General features: G+C 36.2%; 2 protein-coding genes and 2 pseudogenes across 3 annotated transcripts; 1 reads left to right on the top strand and 3 right to left on the bottom strand.

Annotated features, from left to right (window-relative positions):
• Positions 1-457: 457 nt before the first annotated feature.
• LOC130799469 (uncharacterized protein At4g10930-like) lies at positions 458-11,007 on the top strand (annotated as a pseudogene).
• A 1,568-nt stretch (positions 11,008-12,575) lies between these two features.
• On the bottom strand, positions 12,576-12,992 carry LOC130799471 (E3 ubiquitin-protein ligase SINAT5-like). The gene has a single exon (XM_057662574.1). It carries the CDS (start codon positions 12,958-12,960, stop codon positions 12,658-12,660), a length of 303 nt encoding a protein of 100 aa, XP_057518557.1. The 5' UTR covers positions 12,961-12,992; the 3' UTR covers positions 12,576-12,657.
• Positions 12,993-13,972: 980 nt separating this feature from the next.
• LOC130799368 (uncharacterized) lies at positions 13,973-18,248 on the bottom strand (annotated as a pseudogene).
• Positions 17,304-21,837, bottom strand: LOC130799470 (putative pentatricopeptide repeat-containing protein At3g47840). 2 transcript variants are annotated; one of them, XR_009039268.1, is made up of 3 exons: positions 20,895-21,837; positions 18,067-19,932; positions 17,304-17,877 (listed from the first exon to the last, which is right to left on the bottom strand). XR_009039268.1 is itself a non-coding variant. In XM_057662572.1 (2 exons), exon 2 carries the CDS (start codon positions 19,759-19,761, stop codon positions 18,280-18,282), a length of 1,482 nt encoding a protein of 493 aa, XP_057518555.1. In that variant the 5' UTR covers positions 19,762-19,932; positions 20,895-21,837; the 3' UTR covers positions 17,304-18,279. The 2 variants fall into 2 exon arrangements, 1 of the variants encoding a protein (XP_057518555.1); XM_057662572.1 differs by having other exon boundaries at positions 17,304-19,932.
• Between the last annotated feature and the right edge of the window lie 662 nt (positions 21,838-22,499).

Raw genomic sequence — 22,499 nt, 5'->3', positions numbered from 1 at the left:
TGAATTAATGAGAGAGAAACACATGGTATACACTTGTAATCCTCAAGTTAGAGAGAATTGATCTAGATAGAGAAGGAGCCAAATTAGGGTTCATATGTAAGTGAAAAATTGGGGGTTTTCAATTTCTCTTTGTTTTCTCTATAGTTCTTCATTCTCCATTGATAGAGGTGAATTACTGTATACAATCAAGAACTCAAATCAATAAAATTGTCTTCATTCATTGGATGGATTTTATAGTCTAATATCAATTTGATATTAGGATTTTTCCACCTTCCAATTCTTAGTGTGTTTGATTATTATCTTTATATTTTGCAATCTTTATCATTCTTTGTAGTTAGAATCTTCATTAAAGAGCATTTACTATAATAAAAAAAAGAATAAGACCTTAGGTGAGCCGTTAGTCGAAAGTCCTAGGATACGCTTATCAATCACCAAACATGTCTACACTTCTACTTCATTTTCCAACTCCTCCCGTACCAAACATGTTCATTTCCACAGTTAAGTTCCTTGGGCCCTTTCAACTTTTCGAAATACCAAATCTTAACGTTGAACAAACCTGGCATTTTTGGCAGCGTGTCCGTGTCACTGTCAACCGTTCGTAGATTTCCACTCTAAACAAAATTAAAATTCCCCATTTCTGGAGAAACCTCAAACCTCAAGAACAATACGAAAATAATTTCAATTTTCTTCTTTCTATTTTGACTAACATGATCTCCACCATTGATTCTCACTCTTAGGTATTCCTTCTTCCTCCAGTGCATCAATTACTTGTTTTTAATCTTAATTAAAGTTGTTATGATTGATTCTCAACTTTCGATAACCCCAAATTGCATTTTAATTGCTAATTTTCTTTAATTTCTATATTTTTGTGGTTCTAATGCTTTAAATTTGAATTTATTGGTGATGATTTATGGTTTCGGTATTTGTTGAATTGTAGGAAGTTTGAAATTGAGTTAAAGTTGTGAAGGTGAAAGCTATGGAGGTTGAATTATTCAGAAAATTTCCGTCTGAAGAAGATACAGTTGAAGCTGATGCTGAATACGTGAGCGTTATGAGTTTGAACTGTTTTGATCTCAGTTTCTTAAATTTTTGAGTTGGCTTGGCTAATGCTTTTGATTTGGATATTTATGTATTCTCATCAATGATCGTGAATAAGTTATGCTGTCTTTGGTTGGTAGATATTTGATGCTGAAAATGTGAGATATACAATTGAGTTCAATAATTTATGCGATTTGGATAAAATAATACCGTCATGAATAATCAGGAAGAATTTGAGCTCCACTTTGATTAGTGCATACTTTCTGGTTTAGACTCAATTTTATTTTAGAAATACTAAATAGAAGTATACTCCTTCCTGCCGTGATTTTTCTACATCTTCCATTTTTATCGTGCCGCTCATTCCTTTTGTAGACATGTCCCCCGTCGGTTTCTTATATTCTCACACATATATTTATTTCTCTCTTTTAATACCATCAAGTAAATTACTCCTTAATATTTGGGCCAAACTCCTTGGTAGGAATTGATAAATCTCCTTGATATTTGGCGAAACTCCTTGTCAGCAAATTAATAGATGAGTGCTAGGTAAAGCGTGCAATTCAGACAAGGGTAGGCATCAGTGTTATTGCTATTTGATTTTTTATAGTTCAGTGGCCCAGAATGGTGGCAATGAAGTTGGTTTGAATATCTTGCTTTGGGTTTGGCTGGAAACTAATGCTGATAATTTCAGGTTTAGCTATGAGAAGTAGTACTTTCACATTGTGGTTTTCCGGTTATTTTTGGTGGATGTTGTTGTGAAACCTAAAATCTTGAAGCTAGTTTCTAACTTTTGGAATTGGAGACTTGACCTAATTTCTAAATCAGTGTTGTGCAACAGGGGATTTTTGTGGTCTTCATGAACTTTGTTTTGTCAGATGGTATTGCATTACTGAACTTGTTTCGTCATCTGGACATACAAATGATTTGCCGATGAGTTTTGCAACCTTACTAATTATTTCATGCAACTTCTTTATTAGTATAAAGATTTAGGGGAAAGACTTGAGTTCTATACATTTATGCAATATTTTAAAAATCTATGACACGAGCTTTTTGTAATCCATGAATATGTGATCTTCTGTTTAATATATGGAGCGACTTTATGTGAAGTCCACATTATGTAAAGTCCACATTAACTGAGTAATATCTGATGTGTTGTGTGGGATTAATTAATTTGGATACCTACTCTGTTGGTTGTTTGCAGGATAATTTGGGCTCTGAGGTTGAAAGATGTGGTATATGCATGGATGTTGTTGTTGATCGGGGAGTTCTAGATTGCTGTCAGCACTGGTATGGTAGCTTTAACAATTGTATTTCGTGACATTGTTAACCTTTTAATCGCTTGAAGAATAAGTGTCATTTCTTATTTCAGGTTTTGCTTTGATTGTATTGACAACTGGTCCACTATCACGAATCTTTGCCCATTGTGTCAGAACGAATTTCAACTGATCACATGTGTTCCAGTGAGTTATTTTTCTTTTTGTCTTGGTGAATATATACTACTGTCTAATGCATCTGAAGCCTGTGTTGCCTCAGTATCTGTTCTTCCGGACCTCTTTGCAAACTGGTCTTGTATATTAATCTTCTTGTGTAAGATGAAAATGCATGTTGTATATTGTCAATTCCATACGGCAAGCAATCTTGATGCATATGAACTTGTGACATTAGGTGTTTGACACTATTGGAACCAGCAAAAATGATGAGGACTTGGATTCCAGGTATCAAGGTTGATTAGCATTGTTTTAACATGTAACAAGTTGATATTATGGATTATAAATAACTATTGAGTTTTGACTTTGTCACAGAGATGGTGATTGGTGTGTTGAAGGGAACGACAACATACTTTCCTTTCCATCCTATTACATTGATGAAGATGTAATTGTTCTCTTGCTTACCAACTCGTGCTTTATGTGCATTAACTGCTTTCTCTTAAGTTTTTTTGTGGCAATGGATCTGCTCTTGTTTTGACTTACTGGTAAATTGTCATTATAGATTTTTTTTATGAGATCAATCATAATTTTGTTTGACTTATTGCCTTTTGGTCACAGAGGGACTTTGATTTTCCCTCCCTAATTTGCCGATTTGCAGTAACAGCTATATAAATTACAACATGCTACTGTTGGGCTTGATGTTTTGAAAGTGACCAACCTAGTAGACGCTGGGACGTGTTCGATTCTATGAGATAGAACTGATGCTTCTGTTGCGGATACCTTTTTCTTTTGTATGAATTTTCTTTTTTCTATCCTATGTCTTCAAGTGTCGTCCTATAATATCTTCTGTGTACTCCTTGAATTTTATACAAACACACTGCTTTGCAGTGTTATTTTCCTTGGTCAAGGAACTAGGATTTTCTGATTCAGTTTTTGTTTAATGATTTGTTTGCATAACTTTTTATCCCTTTTTCTTCTATCTTGAGAGCTTCATTTTTTAGTGATGGGTTGGGTTGCTGTTTCCAAAAATAAAAGAGAAGAAATTCCTTATAGGGTGGGTAACTTATCTGATTCCTTTGCGCTCTGTGTGTAGGCAGTTAATTGCTTGGATGATTATGGCTGCAAAATCCGAAGTGGATCATTGTCTTATGAAGAAACATCAATCCTTGATACTTCCATTGCCTGCGATTCATGTGATATATGGTACCATCTTGACTTCTTTGGCCCCGTGTTATGTTTAAATATTAACTATGCTGTTGAGTATTGCTCATATGTTCTGCTATCTTATCTGTTTGTGCTTTGTTTTCCTAGATACCATCTATCTTGTGGTCTTTCTGTGATGATAAATATTCAAATATTTAAATCTTAACCACAATAATGTGCTAAAAGCCATCCGTTGGAACAAATTGTTCTTTGGTTATCACGGTTATGTCTCTCATGTGGTTCATTAGGAGCAAAATTTCCTTGTTATTCTTTTTGCACATTATTGTACAAATGTTTTTGCAATTTTCTTTTTCATAAATTTGAACTACTGCTAAGTGTTTCTTTGTGATGGCATGATAGAAGTTCTGTTGTCTGTTCAATTCTTTTGGTGATGAGAAGTTCGGCTGTCAATCTAGTGCTGTGTTTATGTAGTAATGATATTGTTACTCGCTGGTCTCTTTTCTTTTCTTTCTTATTTTTATGAATTAGGCCATTTCTTTTTTTTATTTTTTTTTATTTTTTAGTTCAGGGGAAGGGGGTTTATTTCGATAATAAGTTTCTGATTCAGGGAGCCTCCATTTACTTTCCTTTTATTGAGATGCTTCTTAGATGGTATCATGTAGGAGAGTCCAATATTATATTTGATGTACTTACTCATGTGATGGCAGGTATCATGCTTTTTGCGTGGGATTTGACCCAGAGGGCACGGGTTTAGATTCATGGTTGTGCCCTAGGTAATTCTCAAACACAAATCCAATTATTGTCAAATGTTATCTTTTTGAAGGTGATGTTCAACTTTGTCAATTATTACTTACATAAACACATCTATGTTTTTTGGTGTTGGATTTGTATGACCTGCATATCTGACAGTGAGCTTCGTTTTGCATTCTTCTGTGAGTATGCTGATATGATAGCTGAAAGGTTCATTTACGTAAGTGTTTATTTCATTTGATCTCTGTTGTGGGTACACTAAGTACTTCTCCATCTTTTCTGTTAACATTTCAAGTCATGACTATTTGACTATTATCTCTTCTTAAAGATGACATGTCTAAACTATTATCTATTGTTTGGGTTAAGAGAATATGTGGTGTACTAAACTCTGTGTGCTGATTTCATTTGTAGTGAATACTTTTTTATATCGTCTAAAATTCTTAATGTAGATGTTCAGTTAATGAAGCAAACCAGAATTCTGACCTCAAGGAAATCTGTAATTCTGGAAATGATTCCAATTCTCATCATCTTGTTGACACATCTTCCGGAAAACTGTCTATATGTGTTGCTGATACCGGTGAAACAGCAGTGGTTGTCTCACGAATAGATGGTCAAGATGATGTCAATGTACCAATCACGAATTGCCTGTCCAATCAAGAACCTAGTGCTCATCATGAAACTGAGCAATCAATGTTGGGCCCTGATTATTGCTCAAATGAAATGAAAAAAGTTTTGAATGATGGGATAGGCAATGTCCAACCAGATTTGATGGTCATGTCTGCCAATGTGGGGGGAATTAGTACTAAGGTTAAGCCAGATGATTGTGAATCAAGAATGTCAACTGAGCCACGACCTTCTTTTGCTTCTACATTATCTGGTAAATTGTGCTGATGGTTGTAAATTTGAGCATTTGCCTTCAATGTCTCTAACCATTTATCAATTGTCATCGACTTGTTTGTACCTGTTGTGCTTGAACATGACAAAACTAACAATTCAGCGGGTCGTGATGAGTGTCCGCATGGTACCTCAACTGATGAGAGTTTGGACAATGTGAAGGCTGATGTTTCTCCAAGTTCTGGTGAAAAGCGAAAGCGTTCTGGGTACAGGTACCTTTCTTCTATATAGTTTTTGACTCCACCAAGTTACTTTTTCCTCCAAAGTGTGTTTTTGGTGTGTGTCTGTTAACTCAGAATATTGTATGACTTTATTCTGACAAAGGTCTAGGGGTAATGTCTGAAGTGTAATATGATGTTACAGAGATAGGTAATTTTAGCATCTCCACTCCTATAAACATTTCATTCAGCTCTTGAAAAGTGCCCAATTGATGTGGAATTTCATTTAGAACTTAGAAGTATGATAAGGCCTATCGTCTAGGAAAGTTGTGCTTAGTGATTAAGAACTGTAGGAACATAGTACAAATATGCGTTTATGGTTGTGATTGCGGTAAAGGAACAGTGATGCGGTGATGGGAGTAATGTGATTTTCCCAACGCCTAAATGTCGGTCAAGAGCATGAGATAACCCTTGATAGAAAGCACGGTTTTTTTACACCCTTTTAACATTTGAAATATTGGTTCTTTTTTTTTTGGTATCAGGAACTCCTGGAGTTGGAATGTGTCTCGTGCACATCCATAATTAATGCCTGCGTCTTGCAGCATTCATTTGACTTCTTTTAATTTTGGACAGCCAGCTCCAAATTATCGTTCATTCCTCTTCTGCAGTCGGGGACTACTCAAGTAGATCATAGGCTCATAATATTTCTGCTGCTGCTGATACACTGGTATTAAATGTGTAATATCTCATAATCTATTTTGGAAATGTGACTTTATTTAAGGATTTGGTTTGATGTAAGATTGAAAAGTCTTCTGTTCTAGGGGACTAAAGAAGAGCATAATGTCTCCAATTTTGTTTATCATCAGCCACTGTCTGGAATCAGTTTGAGTTTTGAGTACCAGGTGACACTACATCTGATTTCTACAGATGGCAAGGTTCATTTTGGTTTCTTGTTGACTAGATATACTGGTAATCTTTCTTCATTCTTGAAATGCCCTCTAAAATTTTAGGAACACGAATTTCTTCTCTTGCTTCTCTTCTATCAATTTTAGATCCAAACTATAACTGTAGAGTCGAACATCAAATTGGCGCCTCTTGCTCTTTTAACCTTACAAAATATGGATCAAAACAAATGGTGGCAGTTCTCTCTGTTCTTTTTCTATTCATCTAACAGTCTTCCTTACACAAGGTCTTTAAGGAAAAGGCATGGTGGTCCCTTTTGTGGTTGTGGTGATCTGCTATGACTCTCATCTTCTGCTTTATCTTTTCATGGCTCTCTTCTCTTTATAAAATTTACTTATTCTAGCTTAAAAGCTAAGGTGGCTTGAGTCATGGCCTTGTTGATATTTGACTAAACAGTAAAAATAATGATATATGTATACAGTTTTCTACTGCAATTTGCAATCATGTTGATGCTTACCTTTGGCAAGGAAGTGTTAATTGTAATACCCTTTTAATGGTGTGATTCTAATATTAATTCAGTTCCTATAAAATCTTCTTTGATTATTTATTTATGGCTTCCTATGTTTCTTGATAAGCAGTTTCCAAAAGGATGCTGACAGTGGACATCATGAAGGTAGGTTTGTGGGTGAATCTTCAGCGAAAAAGGTTAAGGTTCAGCGACGTACAAGTACTTTGAATAACCAAGCTGTATGCCCTCCAGAGGAATCTCGGAAAAAAAACAGACAGATAGGAAGCTCATTAGCTGAAATTAGTGATGATTCTAAGGTGAACAAGAATAAACCTGTTGATATAATGAGTATAGTCCAGGGAACAGAACTTAGAACAGCAAATAGGTCGGAGGGAAATGGTAAATGTGCCAAGGGAGAAAAAAATGCAGCTGGGCTAAGAGTGAAAAAGATCATGAGGAGGCCTAGTGAAGACAAAGAGTCAGATGCCGTAGTACAGAATTTGAGAAAGGAAATCAGAGAAGCTGTTCGAAACAGGCCATCTTGTGAAGTTGGGAAAAGCATCGTTGACCCGAATCTACTTGCTGCTTTCAGAGCTGCTGTTTCTGGATCTATAGCTGAACCATCTAAGAAGACATCTTCTGCAATTATCAAATCGAAGAAGTTAATGTTGCAGAAGGGAAGAGCAAGGGAGAATCTCACGAAGAAGATATATGCAACATCTAGTGGAAAACGACGACGTGCATGGGATCGTGATTGTGAAATAGAATTTTGGAAGCATCGCTGCTTGAGAACTTCTAAACTAGAAAAGTCTGAAACTCTAAAATCAGTTCTCAAGCTTCTTAGAAGAAATCCAGAATCCAAAGTTGTGGAACAGAATTTTGAGGAAGATTCCCCATCTCCTATTCTTTCAAGGCTGTATGTAGCTGATACTTCTCTTTTTCCTCGGAAGGATGATATTAAGCCTCTTTCTGTTCTGAAAGCTGCTGCTTCCAACCAGAATTGATCAATTTCTTCAGCGGAGAAGTGTGTTGAGTCTTGTCCAGACAGCGGTACCGTTAAATCTTTGGACCGAAATGAGGACCCAACTAAAAGTGTCCTTGTTTCTGTTGATGACAAGAAGAAAAGTATTTGTACCAGTAGTAAGAATGGAGTAGTTGCTGGAAAGCTCCAAGCAACTGGATATCCTAACAAGGAGGCTCCTCAGAAGATGACTGGTAAAACGGATGATGTAAAGGTTGATAAAAGAAAATGGGCTTTAGAGGTTCTTGCAAGAAAGAATGCTTCGAATGTTTCAAATCCGATGCACCAGAAACATGACAATGCTGCATTGAAAGGGAATTATCCTCTGCTAGTATGTCAAATATTCATTTTTAGTTTTCTAATATTTATCAGACCTTTAGTCTTCATCCTATCAGCATCTCTGGTTTTGTTTCTTGATCAGGCTGAATTACCAACAGATATGAGGCCCAAACTAGCATCCGCCCGCCATAACAAGATTCCTGTTTCAGTTCGACAGGTATATGCTACTTCTAGTTTCTAGAAGATATATAACTATGAGCGTTTTCCTCTTCCTTTGGAGCCAAAACATCGTTATTTTAGGATATAGCCTGACATACTAAATACCTCTTTTATATCCTATTACGGGGACGGATATCAGGAACATTGTGAGCTTTTTTTGGGCGTTTCTTAACGATGCACCACTAATGAGATATGATATTTGCAACTGGTCAAGCAAGATCTGTCAATGCTGGCAGTTATATTAGCAGCAATTTAATATTTTACAAGATAAGTGAAACCTAGACAGAAAGATGCACTAATATTCAGGATAATTATTAACGAAAAGCGAAGTGACTTTAATGGGTGAGCTCGTGTTGTTGAATAAATTCAATTGATTGTAAAATCAGGAATACCCATGATTGTATGGTGATGTCAGTATGTCACTGATTTAGCACTGCACATATAATGGTTTGTGTAATATATACTATTTGGTATCCTACTAAAACACCTCCATGCCATCCCTTGAAATTTTACATTTGAGTTTACCACAAGTATTTAGAATATTAGTTAAAGTGAATAATGATTTGGAAGTTGGTAGAGAAGAATTATCAGAGGGTTTTATGATCAAGGAAGAAATACTAAATGATGGCTTGAAATGAACTATGGAAGTGTACATTATGACGTGTGAGATTTATCTAGGGACAGGGATGATATTTTCAGTGAGGAGTAGTAACTTGCGAGAAAAAAATCTAAGTCTTTGTTACTCAAAATATTTGCTCGTTGCTGGTGATTATGTAGGCCGACAATCTTGTTGTAAGTGTTTATGATAATTTTTTATATGCAGGCACAACTTTATCGCTTAACTGAACACTTCCTTAAGATGACTAATTTGTCATCAATGGTTTGAACTGCTGCCACTGAGCTGGCCGTTGCAGATGCAATCAACATAGAAAAGCAGGTTGCAGATAGGTCCAGCAGCAAAGCTGTCTATTTGAACCTTTGAACCTTTGTTCACAAGAAATACGTAATCATACAAATACCAGTATTTCTGACACTCCTCCTACTTCACCCTCTGTACCAGTTTCCTGCACTGGTGATCAATCTTTGACACCGGAGCCTCTTAATTCTGAAGCACTAGAAGCTTTAAGAGCAGCTGGTCTTTTGTCTGATTCTCCTCCAAATAGTCCACTTCATAAAATGGAATATTTCAAAGATGATGAGTCCTTCGGAGAGGTCAAAGAAGTAAAGAGCATATTTGAAATGGATTGTCACCCAGATCTAGATATTTATGGTGATTTCGAGTATGATTTAGATGAAGAGGACTATATTGGTACTACTGCAAAGCAATCGTTGCTTCAAAGGCGCAAGCAGAAGAGGCGGAGTCAAAAGTGAAAGTTGTTTTTTCAACTCTGAGTTCAAATACGTTGGATAATGGTTTAGAGGCTAAAGAGCAGGATTTGCCAAAGGCTGATAATCTATCAAGCCCACCAAACTTGCCAGGATGTCCCAATGATCCTGGCTGTGAGGGCTCAACTATAGAAGATAAGGTAGATTCCGTACCACTTGCTGGAGATACCCCTTTGGTTGGGGAAGGTGAAGTGCTTTTGGTTGCTGAATGTGAGGAGCTATATGGCCCAGAGAAGGAGCCATTAACCCAACAAATCCCTGATCTGGTTCCAGTTGAAAATTTAGCTTTGCATATTGCTAGTAATCTTAACATCAGCAATTCTGATACGACAAAAGTTGTCACTGACTCTGTTCAAGGAATTAATGTCGAGACAAACACTTCTGACCCTTCTGATCCTATACAAAAGCCCAAGGATGAGAAGGATGGTGTTCTAGTGGTTGACAAGAAAAGCGAGCAACCTAACTCTGTGCTTAAAAAGGTATTGAACTTCACATATGTTACTGCTTGTTATGGCTTGTGTTTGTTTGCATGGGAGCGGCCTCGTGTGGCTGTGTAGTGAAACCTCTGTATAATGAATGATTGTAACGTATATGATACAGGTTGAAGCTTATATTAAAGAGCACGTCAGGCCATTCTGCAAAAGTGGCGTGATAACCGTTGAGCAATATAGATGGACAGTGAAGAAAACAACGGAGAAAGTGATGAAATATCACTCAAAGGAGAAGAATGCTAATTTTCTAATCAAGGAAGGTGAGAAGGTCAAAAAACTGGCTGCACAATACCTTGCGACGGTTAAGCATAAGGAAAATAAGTAGTTTTCCGTCCAATTATGACCAACATATTTTACATACCTTCATTTTAAAATCGCGTACATAAAAACTGGCTTTCAATCTGAGCTTATTGTTTTCTTTAGGTAAATTGACTAAATCAATGAGAAGAACTGTATTTCAATTGCTGAGCCTTTATGCGTCCTCTTTTTTTTGATGGGGTTTCGTGTCATGATTTTTGGTTGGTGGGGGTGGATTCCGTTGGCAGGATCATAGCTTTTGGATGGAAAATGAAAAAAATGGTAATTTTTTAAAGGCAATCTTTTAGGTTAATTGGTTTCAGTATTTATTTGCAGACATTATTTTGGGATTAAGGCTTTAGCATATATTTTTGTTGTTTTCGGTCTTATGTGATGATTGTGATCCTTGTTTGTTTATATCCCTGAAAAGTCAGTCCAAACTTTATAAGATTACATAATAGTTATCAGCCGCAAAGTTGAATTGATTTGTTCAAGTAGTCGAACATAATTTCGCTTTTAATGAGTTTGTTATTTTAGTGGTTGATTTAATTTGACATTGAGTCATATTTGTGTTGGAACTATTTTAAGTTCATTTTCAAGCTCTTAGGCTGTAGCTTTGAAGTTTTCAGAATATTTTGTTATCGGAGAGGATAGAATAAGTTTCATTTTCAAGCCTTTACCTTTTATAATGTGTTGCAGTATTGCACCATGGTTTATAAATTAGAAACGGTTTAAACTGTTTATGTTGGGTTAAAATTGGCTTGGAGGTCAAAGAAACCCCATCACTGCTTTTTCATTTTAGTGTGAAGCTCTTAACGTTGTTGGCGGCTCCAACCCATCGAAGGCATTGGAAAATGTAAAACAAATAAGCAATTTTAACAAAAATAAAAATTAAAAAAAAAACTTTGGATAAACTTAATTCCAAAAATAAGCGTCTTCATGTTCGAACTTAAGGTCAAGTATGTTAGCGGTTACTAACAGCGAACAAAAAATTAGTCAAAATTGTTTGTTCGTAGTTAATAACTACGAACAAAAGGGAGAGATTGTCGTAACGTTAGAAGGGATGGAAAAATAGAAATCAGGTTTGTTTGCAATTTGTAACTGCGAACAAACAATTTTTGTGTTTTTTTGTCCCTCCTAACAAACAATTTTGACTTTTTTTGACCAATTTTTTTATTTGTTGTTAGTAACTGCGAACATACCTGACTTTAGCCTCGGACATGAAGACGTTTATTTTTGAAATTAAGCTTACCCAAAGCTCAATTTTAATATTTTTTTGTTGAAATTACTTATTTGTTTTAAATTTTTGAAGCATTGATGCTAGAGTTACCCGAGAATCAATAAGTAAATTATTTCTTTTTTGAGAAATTGACGAGATTTGACACAAAATAGTGTTTGAATAGAAGAGTTAATTGAAGATTATGGGCAAGAGGCAAGAGGCAAGAGGTGGTAAAATTAGCCTTGACAAAAGAATTTTTTGCCTTGAAAAATCAGTTTCCTAAAAATATTATATTATGAGTTATTGATGTTCCTTGTTGATTTGTTTTGATTTATGTATTTAAATCTTAGACTTATTCGTCTTTTTCACATAAGATAAAGTGTCCTTACAAACAACTTTCCAAAATAAAAGAGAAAGGATGGGGGTCTAAAAATAGTAAAGTGTGCGAAGTACAACATATCTCCAAGTGTTTAAATACTTTACTTTACATCACCACGAGTATGATTTCTTTTCTCCAAACAAAGCTTCCTCTTCGCGGGAAGTATACCAATCCACAGATCCTTAGTAGCAACTTTCATCTATGACAGAGCCAGAGGGCTCGGTCCAATTTATTTTTTATTCAAATGAATCAATTTTCGTATACAACATAAAACTATCAAACAGAAGTTCGTGCGTTCTGACCGGAGTTTCAATTAGGAGCTTCTCATGTTAGTGTAAGCACACAACAACTTCCCAGACCATAATCACAATCACTCGCCTATCTTAACATCATAAGCACAAAATATACAGCCTGATATCTAGATGATACTTTTGTGATTTGCCCCGCGAGTCAAAAACTCAATAATGGTGAAAAATGTGAATATGACTAGAATATGAACGCAGCAGAATTTTGTGCAAAATTGATCATCAATTGCAAAGATTTGATATGCAGGCAGTCAATTCTAGATTCTGTTCCTTCCATATTCTTCTAGTGATCCGAAGCTTTAGCTCTTTCCTATCCTCACCTGAGAAAAAAAGTGCTAATATACGAGGCATAACGAGGCCGTCATGACTGTCTCTAACCTTTTTGTGGCTATCATGAATGCTTCGTGAGGTTTCCTCCCATGTCATTTTCCTCCCATATCCACCCACTTCTAAGCTATAACTGTATTTTCGAGCATCGGTTTCGTCGCCCATGAACCGTAGAAAGGCCATAGAAATCGGAGCCATGCTAAGCTGAAACGTTCAAAATGCAAGCAGAAGATTCGCCAAAACAATAGAAAACCTAAAAAAGAAGATAATTACAGCAAAATAAGACCACCACAAACATTGATAAAACTTGCACTTATCATCATTTATAAATGTGCAACTACACAATGATCATTTGCAAACTGCCAAGAGCAAATAAGTTTATTTAAGCCACTTATTTACTCCCTCTATCTAAAATGAATAGTCCTACGTGCAATTGAAATAAATATAAAAAAAAGTGAATAAAAGTGGTAAAAAGGTGTATTTTATAGAAAAGGGAGAAAAATGTGTGGACAAAATGAAAAAGTCAAATGTGTGGTCGAGAATTAAAGTGAATGCAAAAAATAAAAATAGGATAAATCCAATGACACGGACTAAAAAGAAAATCTTTTGGGACAGATGGAGTAATACTCTTATAAATCTTCCCGACTCGTGAAAACTCTCCAACAAATTTCCTGATAATTTGTTTCAACTTCCACCCTAAGCTTCGTTATACAGAGCTTTTTGTGCGGCAATTCAAGTTCAATATCAAGTTATATAAACAAGCCAGCGGATATGATTCTAGGGACTCAGACTTCAAAAAGGGAAAATAATCTAGTTTAGGGTCATGTCCTATTCCACTAGAAATCGTAGTATGTTCCGAGACGGCCAAGGATTATGTAGTATAGAAAATTAGATGACATTCAGAAACTCTTTCGATGTTATTCAACTTAAAAATTTTGTAACCAACTTTATCTCTCATGAGATTCTATTTGTTTCATGTCCAATACTCGAATTGCTCTATGTAGTTATGGAAATCCCAAATCATGAGAGAAGTGAAGCATCAAAACTCAAAACCTGAAAATTTCAATAATTTCTTCTATATTCTATGTTTCCAAACTTCCAACAGATAAAAGCATGTTGACATTTGAACATCAAATGATTTCTGGACATTTCTTTTTGAAATGAGATCATATGGACGAGCTTAAAAACAGCCAAATCTAACAATGAGAACTCATATGAACATGGGTTTTGCATTAGAAGAAATCTGCAACTCGAATAATACGAAAATTCGATTTATATATGATTCTTAGCACCTAATGTTCCCAAGGCAACAAACCTACTTAAATACAGCTAATACCACATATTAGCCCTAATAAAACATGAAACCGATAATTACTTAAAGTTAACAACCAAGTGGCGTTGTCAACTTCAAGAGGATTAGACTTTACATAGCGATGATTGAATGTACAACCAATATGCATGTCCACTTTGTGATTATCTCTGATGTGAGAAACCAATATGCATGTCCACTCATAACCTGCATATGGGCAGCTGAATGGTCTGAAGTTACAAAGAGCTTCATGCTTCAGCTTGCTATAATAAGGAGAAATTTCCGTGAAACCAAATGATCTATATTTGCAAGGAAGTTCAAAAGACTCGGCCACCTTCTCTAATGCCAAACATCAAATTTCCCGAAGCTCTTGTCTACAGGTGGGGCACCGATTGTGAACCCTTGTTTTACATGCTGAACAAAGTGTGTGTCCATTATGGCACTGTAACAAAAACGAATCAGACATACAGCACAAACCTAATCTCGAATACCTGAAGAAGAAATGAAGTTGAACATTAACAGTCCTTATCAAGATACAATATATAAAATGAAGCTCAAAGCCCCCCTATTTTCATCTGATAAAGACCAAAAATTTTGTATGAGGAAATGTGTCTAATTTTAGAAAAACAATCCCAAAAATTTTGAACCAATTTGAGGTGGGTACTAAATATTCTACCCATAGGCAATATCCAAGTACTAAGGGCTGGCTACTTAAGTTGAAGTGAAGAGTTAGAGCAACAAAAACCTAAATTAACAAAAGGGGGAGAAAATCGCATCACGAATCAAGGAAGAAATGAAGAGCCATCCAGCTTTATGTCACAAGAAAACTCTCACATCTATAACCACATTATGTAAAAAATGCTAATTGCCCATCCAAGTTACTTACCATATTAGTATTTCATTCCCATTACCAGACATATTCTGTAAAAACTGACAACTACAACAATCTATATAACCTCCCAACATCAGAAAGTCAGAAGCCCAATCTTTTCATCCTTGAGACTTCTGTTTTGAGCTACTCCTCTCCTCACAATAAGCTCGATAAAAAATATGCAACAAAACATCCATCATAAACTATGAAATTTTGCCAACTAATATATATATATATATATATATATATATATATATATATATATATATATATATATATATATATATATATATATAAGAACCTTAAGAGATCCATTCAACCTAACACCATCTTAAATACTATATTATACTTGAATACAGCAAATATCAGCCTATAGATATACCAAAATATGGCCAAAAACAGGAACATAAAGATGCTCACGCCTTTAAGAGTATTTTTCCATACCTTTCCGCTTTGTGAATCGACAAGCAAACCGTCAACATGATCACCCACAACAGCAATGAGCTTTCGATCTGGGCTAATTGATGTGTGCTGCGTCAAAGAAAGAGTCATAAGCTAGAAAAGGTTGTGCGACTAAAATCAAACAAATGCAACATAGTTACATGGAACGTGGAACGTAATCACGTTCCAAGATCCGGGAACGTTCGTCCCTAATCACCACGAAACGCGACCCAAATCGCTTAAGGTTACAACCCGGTGTGAAAGACCTTTTTTAAAAAGTATTTTGGCCTTCATTTACTAATTAAAGAATAAAAGGGAGGAAAAAAACAAGATAAAACGTAGAAAACCAAAAAAATTCCACTTAAAAACAATTTCTTAAAGCAAAAAATCATTTTAATTTAATTTTGTTTTCAAACATATTTTTTTCACATAATTATCCCGTACCCAATCTTTCACGAGTCAATCAAGGTTGCATTCCTTGTTCTTATTCCCGTTCCCTGTTCCTAACTGAATGTCGTTCCAGGTAGCAATGAATGCAGTATACAGATGTGACAACCCCCTCCACACACACACACACACAACCCCCCCCCCCCCCCCCCCTAAATGGATTTTTTTTTCCTTTTCTACCTTCATTGGGTCAAATTTTTCCTAGGAGGCGTGCTGTAGAGGGAAGGAAACAAATGATGCACAAAACATAAAGATAGAAATACTCACATTTACAGACCAAGGAAAACAGAAATTCTTTAAAAGCTGAAATCTCTCCATATCGAATTCCCGTATCCCAGAGTCATTATTTTACACCATAAAATGATAACAGCCACTGCAGCAAAGGATTTCCATGTAACGAGGTCCAGTATCAAAATAGATTAACTCACGGTGCTTACTTGCCAAGATTACATTACCTCAGACTGTTAAATATTTCAACAGCGTTGGTGATAGCATTGTCATCATATGTAGTCCGAGCACAGAAGCTGACTCCAGGTTTATCAAGACGCTGAAAATTATTTAACATCGGTCAAAATACTATCGAATCTAAAGGAAGTTCAATAGCAACACGGACTCGAGACACTAATATTGCATTTCACCATTGGGTGAAATCAAAAGTTAAAAGATTTCCCACATGATAGGAGCAACGGACATGCATCAATTAAAAGATCAAGAAACTAACATACTTTGCATACTCATTCTCCTTGGAATCCTCCAGCAACCATGAGTTTGTCTTTGACTGCTAATGTACTGATTTGAGTTTGGGTAAAACCTTCCAACAAGCTTCCTTTGTGTTTCTGATAACAACGAACGCCATGAGAGTTGGATAAACAAGCGCTTTAAAAAGAAGCTAGAAAGACAGCATTGAGCAAAGGAGATACGAGGGGAGAAGAACCCAATCTCCTCATCGCTGAAAATTGGAACAACGATTCACATAATCGGGTAAATTCCTTAACAACAAAACAGATTTATAAATCATACCTCGGTCGGGGAGACATGGCCGGCAAAGTTTACAACCTCGGACAAAGTTCTAGTCATTGATGACCAATGCATCACTTGATAATTGGACATAAGATAAACACTATGTTTTGAAGTAGCCCAAACAAGATTTCGTAGCTGCAAGTGAAAATAACATTATGTCCATTACCTACATTGAAAAAGACGAGAGAACACATGCTTACAGAGGTAAACTACCCCTTTGTCACCAATTGGTTATGTGCAGCGTAACATGATTCGATAGCTAATTTACTTTTTGAATTCGCGATTCGCTGAAATTTGTTCAAGAATAGCCCAAAACTGACTATAATTCGCTTTTGTCAATTCATGATTCACGAGATTAGCGAATCATATAACACTGGTTATGTGTCTCAATTGTTCTCCGTCAACCACATTGTTCCTAACCAAGACTATTTCTAAATTGTTATCTTAAAATTAAAAAAGGGGACAGAACGTCACTTGGTTTATTCAAGATCGTAGCTAACTAGTTCAAACCAGCACATTGATAAAGATTATATTGATTGCTTGTCAAACATTCAGCACTGGGCACCGTGAAGGTGGTGTTTGAGTACTCTAATAAGAATGTTCGATACATACAGAAATGCACTCTAAAAGGGACAAGACACATAAAGAAAGTGCTACTCCTAAAGCTGTCGACCAAGGACGGCGATGACAAGGCAGTACTGTGATACAGAACCCGGAGCAATTTCAAGAAACGGGCATTGAACACGTTCATTACCGTCATTGGAAAAAGGGGAAAAATCACCTAACCACCAGTTAAAGACCCAACAATTTCACAGCACGACGTTCACTCCACATGGAAAGACATCCATCACCGAGTAAACACCCAACGACGATCAAATAAAAGGATTCACACTTATCTTCCTCCAAAATAACAGTACTGAAAAACGGAAAGCTACAAACCTGAAAATGTAATAATGTCGGTTTCAAAAAACCTCGAATTATAGAAGAAGTCGTAATAATTTCCACCTTTATCCTTTGACTTCCATTCCTAATCACACCTAAATAAGTCAATAAACAAGACACCAAACATATAATGTATTCAAAGAAACAATACACTACAAGGCACCCTAAACCTCGATTGGCAAATGTCCAACCTTGTTTATGGAATCCCCTGAAGTAGGGACATTCTTGTAATTATATTGCTAACTGCATGCAAAGTGCAATTAAATTCTTGTACCTTGGTAAATGGTAATTATATCAGTTGCTTCATAAGTGAAGTTGATAATAATTTGCTCCAAGACTTCAAATTCCCTCTGCCTTTGTTAAGAATATCTATACCATAATTCACCAGCTAATTCGCTTTTTAAATTTGCAATTAATGCGTTCAAATTGGCCCAAAATATCCCGAAAGACAACCATCGAGCAACATACGGAGGCACACTGTACCAGACTACGAAAATCTCAATTGTTCATCTGCATCAACCCAACTCCACGCAGCGCCTTTTTCCACTCCTTTTGGCTTCATCATATTTCTGATATTAGCAGCCTCGTCCCATAAGCCAGCTTCTGCGCATAAACGAGCCATTGTTAGACACGCAGCAGAATTGTGCGGCTGCAAAGAAAGTAGCCGATCAAAAACCTCTCGTCCCAACTCCACTGCACCATAAGTTTTGCAGCTATTCAATACAGCACTCATAATGACACAATTGGGTTTAAAAGGCATATCATCCATTACTTGAACTGCCTTACTTAGATGTCCTTGTCTTGCATACAAATCAATCAAACAAGCATATTCATCTAATGTAGGAGACAGATCATAATACTTTATCATCTTATTGAAGTGTTCTACACCTCTATCGAGAAAACCAGCATGGTTACAAGCACTAAGCACTGCAGTAAAACAAACATGATCAGGCACAAATCCAGCTGCCATCATTTGATCAAAAAGTTCAAGCGCCTCCACTGCTTTCCCATTCCGAGCATACCCTGAAACCATTGATGTCCAAAGAACATTGTTCCGCTCAATGGTTTGGTCGAAAACATATCGAGCTTCATTAATGAATCCATTTTTGGAGTACACCTCAATCAGAGAGCTCAAAACAAACAAATTAGTCAAGAAACCTAGTTTTATTATCAATCCATGCACCTGCCTACCAAATTGAACATTTGATACCATTCTAGCCGCGTGCAGAATACTGGTCATGGTGGTATCAGTAGCATTTATAACCCAATTTCTCATTTGTAAATATAACCTTATTGCATTTTCAACATAGAAGTTCTGACAGTAACAAGCAATCATTGAGTTGTAGACAATATTATCCCAGGTTTTTGCTTCATAGAAAATCAAGGAAGCTCCATCTACGTTTCTGCATTTAGAGTAATAATCAATCAAAGAGCACACCACAAAACTTTGATTCACAAATCCAAGCTTGATAACATGGGCATGAACTAGTTTGCCTTGGTCGAGAGGCTCTTTGCCTCTCATACAAGCAGCAATGATACTTACATAAGTGAAGCAATTAGGCTTTATATCACTTTCTAACATCTTCTTGAACAACTTATTCGCTTCAACTCCACAACCATATTGTGAATACCCGTATATAATCGACGTCCACGACACTTTATCATGCTGTTTCAGCACATCAAATATCCTCCTAGCATCCTCAATAGCATAACATTTAGCATAAAAATCAACAAGTGCACTACTTAATATTAGATTATTTGTATGACCATACTGAACTATCTTAGCATGAATTTGCAAACCCAATTGGCAATTTCTGATTTTTGTACAAGAATTAAGGAATGCACATAAATTGTACTTACTCACATCAGTTCCAATATGTAATTTTCTTATAAAAATTGATCGAAATTTCCTCAACACTGTGTTGAATGAGAACATTAACCCACTTCCCAAAAGAACCAATCCAATCATACAATGATCACTGCTGAATCTCACTTGCGCATTTCATCAAACTCCATTCCTAAATTCCCATCCTCTCTAGCATAGAAATCTCCTTCTAGTTCATCAATCAAATCTGCCGCATCATGTTCATCCACCATATAATCAAATTCGTCAACTTGTTGCTGGGACATGATTCGTCGCCTGCATTGAAATATCAACTATTATTAGTATAAGCTAGGTGTAAATTTTCAAATTCCTTGATTTTCTATGAAGCAAAATTTACTTCCAAGTTCTAAGGCCCACCAACTTGTCTTGCAAAATTACAACCTATGTTACTTAGACTCTTCATTTTGCTTCACCTACCCGTGTCCGATACTTATTGCTCAGACATTAGTATGCCACTTAAACACTTCATTTTAGGCGTAAAATTGAATATTTAGACATATTAGACACTTAAACACACATCAATATCCGACATCAATCCCTGTGTCCAAGTAACATAGGGCACAACAAAAATATATGTACACAGAAATTGGCCATTACCCACAAAATAATAAAACACTTGAACAATTGTATCAACTACTCAGCTATCAAAAACCAGTCAATTTGGTCTGATCTAAATTTTTTGATTCATACCATGAATTTTCCCCTCTTGTACTAACAAGTTGAAACTTTTCTTTCCTCTCCCACAATTTCAGTCTAGTCAAAATCAATAAAGTACCCAGAATTGTGCTGACAAAGAAGAAGCCAATTGCCAATCAACATAAGAAAAAGGAAAAGTTATGCCCACAAAAGCAAGATCCAATCATGATCTTCTAGAAATCACCAACTACCAAAAAGATTAAACGAGTTAAGTATAGAACTAAAATTCAAATTGGGCAACAAAAATTCTTTAAACCCATTAAAAAATTCTTAAAACCCATCTCAAAATCCCGTAAAACCCATGAAAAGAAGAAAATTCATCTTCAATCAAACCCTAAACATACCCTTCTTTATCAAAGAAAATTTTCTCAACGAGCACAATCAAGAAAGCCAAATATATAAGCATACAAAAACATCAATCAATTACCAACATTACAAATCATATCAAACAATAAATTTGAATTAGAAAAAACAAAAACAAAGTAAGGTTATTTGGAGGGTGAAATACAGATAGATTTAACCTTTAAACTTCCTTTACTTTTCAGTAAGGTGGGCAATCTGGAAAATACTTCTTCAGCCTGAATCTATCCTTATCTCCTCCAAAGATAATAATCTTGTACACTATGTGAATAATTCTTTTAAATCAAATATATATATTTTTATTATCTATTTTCAAAAAAAAAAAAAAACGACTTCATTGGGTTGTGGGGGAAAGTGAGACTCCTGGGCCTAGGGATGGCAACGGGTCGGATCTGGACCGGGTCTAGGTGGACCCGGATCCAGATCCGTTTTCTTGACCTGGATTCGGATTCAGATCCGCGGGTCCAATTTTGCAGGACCCAGATCCGGATCCGCGGATATTGCGGATCCAGTACCGGATCCAGGATCCAAAACGGGTCCAGTTTTGATTTTTTTTTTTTTTGTATTTTTAAATGTATTTGCAAGACCCAGAAGAACATTACCAACCACAATGACTGCATTTTCATTCATATTAAAAACCCAATTCCCCGATAAGCCAAAAAAAAGTCATAGAAAACAAAAATCTCTAGCAAATAACTTTATAAGTTGTAAGATTGTCAAGGGTTTTGGGCAATTTCAAAAAGGCACCTTATAAACAAAATTACACAGAATTCATTTTGAGGAGTCATTAACATGGCTGGGTTTACATGTTCAAGCTCTTGTATTTAGTTTAAACTACAATGTCAAAGGCCAAGTGTGACTCACAACGACAAAAAAGTGAGTGTGATTAAAGATTTCAGCTTCAGAATAGAACAACACAAAATCTTATGTATAGAAACATCTATAATTAGACAACCTAAATAAAAATAGCCTGCAATGTACAAAAAAAAAACCATGAATTGAAAAAAACCTAAAAAATAGGCTATTCAATGAATATCGTAAATCAAACAACAAACTAGTGAAAACATTCAGAAAGCATAAAATCAACCACTAAAATCAAAAGTATTGTAGAAAAAGAAATCAAAATTAGGGTTTATTACCCTCAAATCCGCCTGTGAGAAGAGGGGAGGAGTATGCGGTGGCTGTCGGCAGGGAGTGAGGTCGCCTGTGGGCTGTGGGCGGTGTGGCTGTCGAGTACTCGAGTATCGACTGTGACTCTGAGTGAACTGATGACTGATGACTGCAGGTTACTGATTGAGAAGGAGAACGCGTGAGGGAGAAGAAAAGGTTACTGATTGAGACGGAGAACGCGTGAGGGAGAGGAGAACTGAGAAGGAGAACGCAAGTTACTGAAGTGAGGACTTTGGTAGGCTGCTGAGTGCTGAGAGCTGAGGCAGTGAGAAGGGAGGGAAAATGAGGGTTTGAGCCCTTTGAGGTATTTTTATCATATATTTTAATATATATTTAATATATAAAAAAATTTTTTTAAAAAACAGGTCCTCCAGATCCGCGGGTCCGGGTCTGGATTTTTTCTCAGATCCGGATCCGGACCCGTGAATTTTAAATGGATCGGATCCGACCCGGATCCGACGGGTCCATTTTTTGTTCCAGATCCGTAAAAACGGATACGGATCCACGGATTTGGGTCGGGTCCAATACCCATTGCCATCCCTACCTGGGCCTCGCCTCAATGCAAATGACTTTGATCTGGAATGTGCAACTCAAGT

Source organism: Amaranthus tricolor, chromosome 14 (assembly GCF_026212465.1).
Source record: "Amaranthus tricolor cultivar Red isolate AtriRed21 chromosome 14, ASM2621246v1, whole genome shotgun sequence".
In the NCBI taxonomy this organism is placed as follows: Eukaryota; Viridiplantae; Streptophyta; class Magnoliopsida; order Caryophyllales; family Amaranthaceae; genus Amaranthus; species Amaranthus tricolor.
The sequence above is the reverse complement of the archived record's forward strand: the minus strand, read 5'-3'. Positions and strand labels throughout refer to the sequence as shown.